General features: G+C 42.7%; 1 protein-coding gene across 1 annotated transcript; it reads left to right on the top strand.

Annotated features, from left to right (window-relative positions):
- Window positions 1-28: 28 nt before the first annotated feature.
- On the top strand, window positions 29-7843 carry LOC106332553 (probable LRR receptor-like serine/threonine-protein kinase At1g29720). Its single transcript, XM_013771029.1, has 11 exons — window positions 29-89; window positions 165-545; window positions 638-833; window positions 992-1012; window positions 1125-1259; window positions 1339-1457; window positions 1541-1648; window positions 6650-6752; window positions 6836-7067; window positions 7149-7299; window positions 7395-7843. The coding sequence occupies exons 2-11, from the start codon at window positions 474-476 to the stop codon at window positions 7791-7793; spliced, it is 1536 nt and encodes a 511-aa protein (XP_013626483.1). The 5' UTR covers window positions 29-89; window positions 165-473; the 3' UTR covers window positions 7794-7843.
- Window positions 7844-8756: the final 913 nt, after the last annotated feature.

Here is an 8756-nt window from a genome sequence, read left to right as displayed (position 1 = left end):
TTGCTATATGAGATACCTAAATGTTTTTATCGTTTGTTCATACAGAACTGGCCTTCTTCCATGCGCTGGTCCAGTCAACTGCAAGACCTGTAAGTACATGCATTCAATACTGACATGATGGTTTTTTGTTAAATCCCACTCTTTCTACTCATTGTTGATTGTAGATCAGAGATCATATAAACTGTGGTGGAGAAGATATAAAGATTACAAACTCTTTCAGTAAAATCACTTATCAAGCTGATAACAGTAAAACCAATGCCGCAACAAATCATCACCTCGAAAACTGGGGAATCAGCAACACAGGTGACTTCACCGATGATGCATATGTTGATGACACGTTCATCATTTCAACTAGTTTAAGACTATCTAAAGATTCTCCCCATCTCTATAAAACCGCGCGTCGATCTGCTCTCTCTCTGGTTTACTATGCATTTTGCTTGGACAATGGAGCCTACAATGTGAAACTCCATTTTATGGAGATCCAGTTTTCAGAGAAAAAAGTATACAGTCGTATAGGCAGACGCATATTTGACGTTTATGTTCAGGTAAAGTGTCACTATATTTGATTAAAGAAGTTCTTTAACCAAGCTTGGAATATTGAAGTCCATTTCCTCTTGTTATTTCTCTCCCATGTTAGGGAAAATTGTTTTTGAGGGATTTTAACATCAAAGAGGAGACTAATGGGACTCTGAAGCCTGTTGTGAAAGAGCTGAAAGCTAATGTGACAGACCATTTGTTAGAGATTCGGTTGTATTGGGCCGGGAAAGGGACAGCCCTCATTCCCAACAGAGGAAACTATGGTCCTCTTATTTCTGCTATCTCCTTGTGTCACAGTAAGAACCCTTATTATCTTCTCTCTGCTGCAGCAACTTTACTCCTTCACATTGAGTTCTCTTCACTCTGAAGTGTCCATAACTTCAAATTATCTCCTTCATCTTCTTCACACTGGTTCCAACCTCCTAATGGCAATATTCTTATTATAAAATTTCAGGTCTGGAGCCACAATGTGGAGGTTCTTACACAAAGAAAAACTACTTTGTTAAACATGTCTTTCTGTAGATTTGTTTTTATATATATATATATATATATATATATTTACACACTTTTTAGTGTCTCATTTGCAGCGGAGAAAATAAAACATCACATTAGTTATCCCCTAGTTTTGGGGGCAACAGGTGTCTTGATAACAATTACTCTCTTAGCTGTGGGAATAAATGCTCGGAGAAGATGCCTAAAAGACAGTAACACAAGAAAACGAGGTATGAATCCATTTCTGGAGCATGAATGATTCATTTTAGCATTACTAATAATTTTATACTGGACATATGATCACAATAGATCTGAGAGCAGAGGGTTTGCAAACTGTTTGCTTTACTTGGAGGCAACTGCAAGATGCAACAAACAATTTTGATCAAGCCAACAAACTTGGAGAAGGAGGTTTCGATTCTGTATTCAAAGTATACTAAAACAATTCTCAAACTCTTCTCAAGTAATTTTATTCTGTTTCTTGTTTTTTTTATATGGCTGAAACTTAATGCAGGGAGAGCTGTCAGATGGAACTATCATAGCAGTGAAGCAGCTTTCTTTCAAGTCATGCCAAGGAAACCGTGAGTTTGTGAATGAGATAGGCATGATCTCTGGTCTCAATCTGATACGTTGCAGCAGGTGTATTTCCGTAAGCGTGGAAAACGGTTCAGTGCCGTGGGGCTTAAAGGTGAAGAAGAAGTGTTGGAAGAAGAAGAGGAGAGAAAAGCTTCGGAAGGGAAGAGAGGGTTTGAAGAGTCATTGGAAGAAGATCAGTCGAGCAAAGCCTAGGAGGGACAGAGAGGCTTTGTGAGTCACGCTTCTTTAGTGATACTTATCTATAAATAACAAGAATAAGAGTCATGGGTTTTGGATGTTGAGTATGACGTAAGAAGTGACGTATGTGTCCTTCAGGTGATCGTATGTGATCATCGTCGTCGTTATCTTCTTACGTGTATTTCGTCTTGTACTTGGATTTGGGAAAGTAATCGAAAGATATTATTCAGTAAACGTTGAGTGATCCAAAGAGTGGTGTGAGTACAAGGTTACGATTTATAAACTTAACAAATTGGTGCGTTTGTGACTCGATCGAAAGCTCGCTGTGTCATCCATGGCGGATTCCAGTCCTTTCTCAGAGGCATACAACGTTCCTATGGGAGATCAAGAGCTTGCGTTCCTCCGTACGGAGTGGGAACGTTTAGTGAAGAACGCCGAGGAGACGTTGACTCGTTTTGGTGCGATCGATAAGCGTCTTGCGACGTCTGATTCCCGTTTTGACGTGATGGATCGTCGTTTCGATCAACTTACGATGATCCTCACCCGTATGGAGAATAACCAGCTCACCGATAAGGCGCAAGGCAAGGCGGTGGCGTCGCCTAATGATTCTCCGGGGCCGGCGATGTTTTCGTCTTCACGATCGGCACCGGAGTTACATCCATCGGGGTTCGGTGTTCCACCGTCGGTATTTGAGACTCGTGAGGGCTTGCTGAAGAAGCTCGAGATGCCAGTGTTTTCCGGGGAAAATCCTTTTGGTTGGATTGCTCAGGTGGAGCGTTATTTTCGGATTGGGCAGTTTCATGGTTTGGAGAGGTTACAAATGGTCTCGTTGAGTCTTGCAGGTCCTGTGTTGAACTGGTTTAACGGAGAGATCGAGCATGATCCTTTTACTGATTGGCATCAGTTTAAGCGGAGGTTGGTTTCTCGTTTCCGTCAGAGGATTGAGGATGAACCGGGCAAACGTTTGTTCTCTATTCGTCAGACGGGCACGATTGCTGAGTATGTGAATGAGTTTGAGGAGCTTCGTTCGATTGTTACTGGAGTCGATGAGCAGAATCTGGTTCATGTCTTCTTCAACGGCTTGAAACCGGAAATGCAGGAAGTTATTAAGATGAAAGAACCTAAGGGTCTTACCGAGCATATTGCGGCTGTGATTGGTGTGGAAGGGAGTGCTTTCTGCACCTCAGTTAGTATGGTGGTTCAGAGTAAAGGAGGATCATCTCGTGGGTGATCATTCTTCTGGTCAGGCTGCTGGAGGTTCTTTCCGCCCTCGTCTAAAGTATACATCGTCTGAACTGGATGCTATGCGCCATGATAACATATGTTTCAAGTGTCGGGTTCCCTATTCGAAGACTCATGTCTGTCCTAAGAAGGAATTACACATCTTAACGGTAATCAATGGCTATGAGGTGGAGATATTGGATGAAGGCACGCTGTGCAAGGCACAAGAGTGGGGGTTAGGTGCTGATACAGAACGTATGGAGCTTTCTTTGAATGCTTTTCTCGGCATAGACACTCCTACTACAACGAAACTGATGGGAGTAATGGGTAATACGAGCGTAGTGGTGCTGATAGATAGTGGAGCCACCCACAACTTTGTGGCTCCTAGAGTGGTTCAAGCAGCGAATTTATCAGTGTGCAATGATCGTCGTTTTCAGGTGCTCTTAGGCACAGGGGTGACAGTAGAGTCTATGGGGGTATGTCAAGCTGTTTCTTTCTCACTTCAGGACATTTACTTCACCAGTGATTTTGTGTCTTTGGAGTTGGGTAAGGTGGATGTTGTGTTGGGAATTCAATGGTTGAGGACTTTGGGGAAGTGCGAGGTCGATTGGGAGCTTCAAGAGTGGTCTTTTAAACATCAGGGCAAGCTTGTTACCTTGCGTGGAGACTCTTCTTTACACTGCGCGACAGTTACGCATCAGGCTCTCATGGTTTCTGAATTTGAGGATGCTTTGGAATTGGGGACTGCAGAAGCGACAGATACAGTTACTATTCCGGCGATTCAACGTGTGTTGGCTGATTTTGCAGATGTGTTTGAGGTTCCAGTGGGTTTACCGCCTATCAGAAACAACGAGCACGCCATCCATTTACAACCTGGTGTGACAGCGATATCAGATCGACCGTACCGTTACCCGCACGCAAGCAAAGAAGCAATGGAAACCATGGTGACTGAGATGCTTGACAGTGGTATCATACGGCCAAGCAAAAGCCCATTCTCAAGCCCGGTGCTGTTGGTTCGCAAGAAGAATAAAACGTGGCGTTTCTGTGTTGATTATCGAGCTGTGAACAGAGTTACAATCCCTGATAAATACCCTATTCCGATGATAGATCAACTCTTGGATGAACTCCACGGGGCTTGCGTGTTTTCCAAGATTGATTTGCGTTCTGGGTACCATCAGATTAAGATGCGTGAGGAAGACGTTCCTAAGACGGCTTTCCGTACTCATGAAGGCCATTACGAGTTTCTGGTTATGCCTTTTGGCTTGACTAACGCTCCAGCGACGTTTCAGTCATTGATGAATGAGATCTTTCGTCCTCATTTACGGAAGTTCGTCTTAGTCTTCTTTGACGACATCTTGGTCTACAGCTCGTCACTGGAACAGCATCAGGAACATTTGGCTTCAGTACTCCTTTTGTTACGCCAACATTCCCTGTATGCGAATAAGAAGAAATGCTCCTTTGGCCAGCGTCAGATTGATTACCTTGGTCATATCATTTCCGAACAAGGGGTTTCTACTGACCCGTCCAAAACTGTAGCTATGCGACAGTGGCAGACTCCTCGGGTTATTAAGGAACTGCGTGGTTTCCTCGGGTTAACGGGCTACTATCGTAGTTATGTTAAGAACTGGCATCATCGCTCGCCCATTGACGTCACTTCTACGAAAGGATCAGTTCAGTTGGTCACTTGAAGCCCAACGCGCGTTTGATGCCTTGAAGCATGCGATGTCCGCAACACCAGTACTGGCCTTACCAGATTTCTCTCAAGTTTTCATTGTGGAAACATATGCCTCGGGTTTTGGCTTAGGAGCGGTGCTTATGCAGAACCAACGTCCTATTGCGTATTTCAGCCACAGCCTGACACCTCGGGAGCAACTGAAACCCATTTACGAACGCGAGCTCATGGCCATCGTGTTTGCGGTTCTTAAATGGAAACACTGCCTCACTGGTAGGCGTTTTGTGGTCCATACTGATCAACGCAGCCTGAAATTTTTGCTTGAACAGCGTGAGATCTCGATGGAGTACCAGTGCTGGTTGACACGTTTGATGGGATTCCAGTTTGATATTATCTACAAGCCTGGTATAGAAAATAAAGCAGCCGACGGTCTTTCAAGTGTGGCAAGACATTAGTATGGATTTTATTGATGGACTGCCATCCTCCCGGGGAGTTAGCGTGATCTTTGTGGTGGTTGACCGTCTCAGCAAGTACGCTCACTTTTTTGGCCTGAAACATTCTTACACGGCAGTTGATGTCGCTGCGAAAATCACATCTGAGGTGGTTAAGCTACACGGGTTTCCTGACTCCATTGTCTCCGACCGTGATAAGGTTTTCTTGAGTTCCTTTTGGAAGGAGTGTTTTAAACTTGCGGGCACTTCCCTGAAGTACAGCACCGCATTCCATCCCCAAACCGACGGCCAAACAGAGGTGCTCAACAGCTGTCTTGAAACTTACTTACGTTGTTTCGCGTCCACACACCCTAAGACTTGGTTTCAGTACTTGAGTTGGGCTGAATACTGGTACAACACTTGTTTCCATACAGCCATTCAGACTACTCCATTTGAGGTAGTTTATGGACGCGCCCCTCCTACCTTGGTTCGCTTTGAAGCTGGATCTACGCGTAATTTTGAACTCGAGCAGAGTTTGAAGGAACGTGACTTGATGCTGGATCAGTTGAAGACGTTCTTGCTCAAGGCCCAGTCATCAATGAAGAAGTCCGCTGATCAGCATCGCCGTGATCTCGCCTTTGAGGTAGGTGATTCGGTCTTCCTTAAGCTGCGGCCGTACTGCCAATCTTCTGTGGCCAAACGGCTTTGTCAAAAACTGGCCGCGCAATTCTACGGCCCATTCGAAGTGCTCGAGAGGATTGGGAAGGTGGCTTATCGCCTTAAGCTACCGGCGGAGTCTAAAATCCACCCTGTTTTCCATATCTCTCAGCTCAAGGCCGTGATTGGTACACCTCTGCAGGTCACTCCCTTGCCTCAGTCCTTCGCGTCCACAGGAGAATTGATAGTTCAACCTGCAGCTGTACTCGACACACGTTACATGCCGTCTGGGTGTTTAGAGGTTTTGATACAGTGGACAGGTCTTCCGGATCACGAGTCTACTTGGAATATGGGGTGGGAGATTCAGCGCCAGTATCCAGAATTTCAGTTTGAGAACAAGCTGCGTTTCGTTGGGCGGGGTATTGATACGTTGCAGCAGGTGTATTTCCGTAAGCGTGGAAAACGGTTCAGTGCCGTGGGGCTTAAAGGTGAAGAAGAAGTGTTGGAAGAAGAAGAGGAGAGAAAAGCTTCGGAAGGGAAGAGAGGGTTTGAAGAGTCATTGGAAGAAGATCAGTCGAGCAAAGCCTAGGAGGGACAGAGAGGCTTTGTGAGTCACGCTTCTTTAGTGATACTTATCTATAAATAACAAGAATAAGAGTCATGGGTTTTGGATGTTGAGTATGACGTAAGAAGTGACGTATGTGTCCTTCAGGTGATCGTATGTGATCATCGTCGTCGTTATCTTCTTACGTGTATTTCGTCTTGTACTTGGATTTGGGAAAGTAATCGAAAGATATTATTCAGTAAACGTTGAGTGATCCAAAGAGTGGTGTGAGTACAAGGTTACGATCTATAAACTTAACACAATCATCCAAACCTTGTCAAGCTTTATGGATGCTGTGTCGAGAAGAATCACTTGATGCTTGTGTATGAGTACATGGAAAACAACTCCCTTGCTCTTGTTCTGTCTGGTAAATAAAAGTTATTCAGCTTTTCTTTACGTTTTTACATGTTATCACATGTTAAGTGACATGATTTCTCTTTGGTTTGCCAGGAAAGAGCTTCATGAAACTGGACTGGAAAGCAAGACAGAAAATTTGTGTTGGAATCGCAAGAGGGCTAGAGTTCCTCCATGAAGGATCGATGATCACAATGGTTCACCGTGACATCAAAACTCCTAATGTGCTTCTAGATGCTGACTTAAATGCAAAGATATCTGACTTTGGATTGGCTAGACTCCATGAAGAAGAACACACTCACATTAGCACCAAAGTTGCAGGAACCATGTTAGTACAGAACATAAAACAAACATCACAAAAAAAAAAATTATCTCATTCTTTGTTTCTTTTTTTTTGTAATTTAGGGGATATATATATGGCTCCTGGATATGTACTATGGGGTCAACTAACGGAGAAAGCAGATGTGTATAGCTTCGGAGTTGGGGCAATGGAGATTGTTAGTGGCAAGAGTAATACTAAACACAAGGGAACTGCTGATCACCTCTCACTTCTTGATTGGGTAACCATGAAGCTTTTCTTTCTCTTTTGTCAATCTGATGTCTTCAAGTTTCTCTTTAGTGAAAAATCTTTTTGTTTTTTTTTTATCAAACTCAGGCGCTGTCACTGCATCAGAAAGGGAACATACTGGAGGTTGTAGATCCAGTTCTTGAAGGTCATTTCGATAGAAAAGAAGCAGTGAGGATGATCAATGTTGCTCTTGTTTGCACAAACTCATCTCCTGCGTTGAGGCCAACAATGTCAGAGGCCATGAAAATGCTGGAGGGAGTGATCGAGCTAACACAGGTTACGTCAGATCCTGGTTTATATGGAGACGACTGGAGCTTGTTAAAGATGAGAGATGTTGATACACATGGAAGCTCGAGCACGTCTGGTGTGACGGATCCAACAAGAACAACAACGAAATCATCTGTTTCTGGTTGTGATCTCTACCCGTTATACCCTGAATCCATGACCCTAAACTCCACAGTAGAGTATCATTCCTCATCGCTGTAAACATAATGAGTCGTATCGAGGGACTTAGTCTATCTGCACAAGCTTTGCTTCTTCCAAAGATTCAGGGTACAGAATAATGTTGCCAACTTTAAAAGTCTACTCAAATCCATAGCATGACACCATCATTCTCCAAGTAATCTAAAACCTTGCATACCGAATGGAATGTCTCAATAATAAATAATATTTTGAGAAACACTAAAGAAGAAACTGTTATGTGTTCGTCGAACGAACTGGTTTATTAGTCCATGAGAGTCCTGTTACTTCTTGCTAATTTTCTATCATTAAAGTTGTCTAAAATCTAATTTACATAGATCCAAAAACACATCTCCATAATGTTTGTCAAAATCGAATAAATAAGTATCTATTGCTTTTTGAATCAAACTTTCTTTCATATAACTTTCCCAAAATCATTTACATATTTTAAGAAGATACGCTACACAAAAAGAAAATATTTTACTTTATTTCTTTTACAGAGAAAGCTTTTTAGTTTCATAATCCTAAAATGAAGATTCATACGTAAATGTAAGAACTAGGACGCAAATGTAAAACAAAGAGCATACTAACATATTTTTTACTAGGGCAGTATTCGTTGTAAATTCGTCGTAAACGGGGTGTTACGACGAATTAACGTCGAAAGACGTTTCGTTGTTAAACGTCCGTCGTAACGGAGGTTTCATCGTAAACGACTCGTTACGTTTACGACGAAATATATTCCTCGTAAAGCGCAGGGAAAGGATTAATCGTAAACGACACGTAAGCATTCGTCGTAAAGCCCACGTAATTATTTCAATGTAAAGCACACGTAAATACTTTCGTTGTAAATCACTCGTAAACATTTCGATGTAAAACCCTCGTAAATATTTCGATGTTAATCACTCGTAAACATTCGATGTAAACTCCATGTAATGTTTACGAGGAGTTTACATCGTTTCTTATTATATTATTATTAATTAGTATATAATA

Source organism: Brassica oleracea, chromosome C3 (genome assembly GCF_000695525.1).
Source record: "Brassica oleracea var. oleracea cultivar TO1000 chromosome C3, BOL, whole genome shotgun sequence".
In the NCBI taxonomy this organism is placed as follows: Eukaryota; Viridiplantae; Streptophyta; class Magnoliopsida; order Brassicales; family Brassicaceae; genus Brassica; species Brassica oleracea.
The sequence above is the reverse complement of the archived record's forward strand: the minus strand, read 5'-3'. Positions and strand labels throughout refer to the sequence as shown.

Coding starts and splice junctions, on each gene's coding strand:
- LOC106332553 (XM_013771029.1), top strand. CDS start 474: ATGGAGATCCAGTTTTCAGAGAAAAAAGTATACAGTCGTATAGGCAGA. Junction 546..637: donor TATTTGACGTTTATGTTCAG/GTAAAGTGTCAC, acceptor CTCCCATGTTAG/GGAAAATTGTTTTTGAGGGA. Junction 1,649..6,649: donor GCATGATCTCTGGTCTCAAT/CTGATACGTTGC, acceptor ACTTAACACAAT/CATCCAAACCTTGTCAAGCT.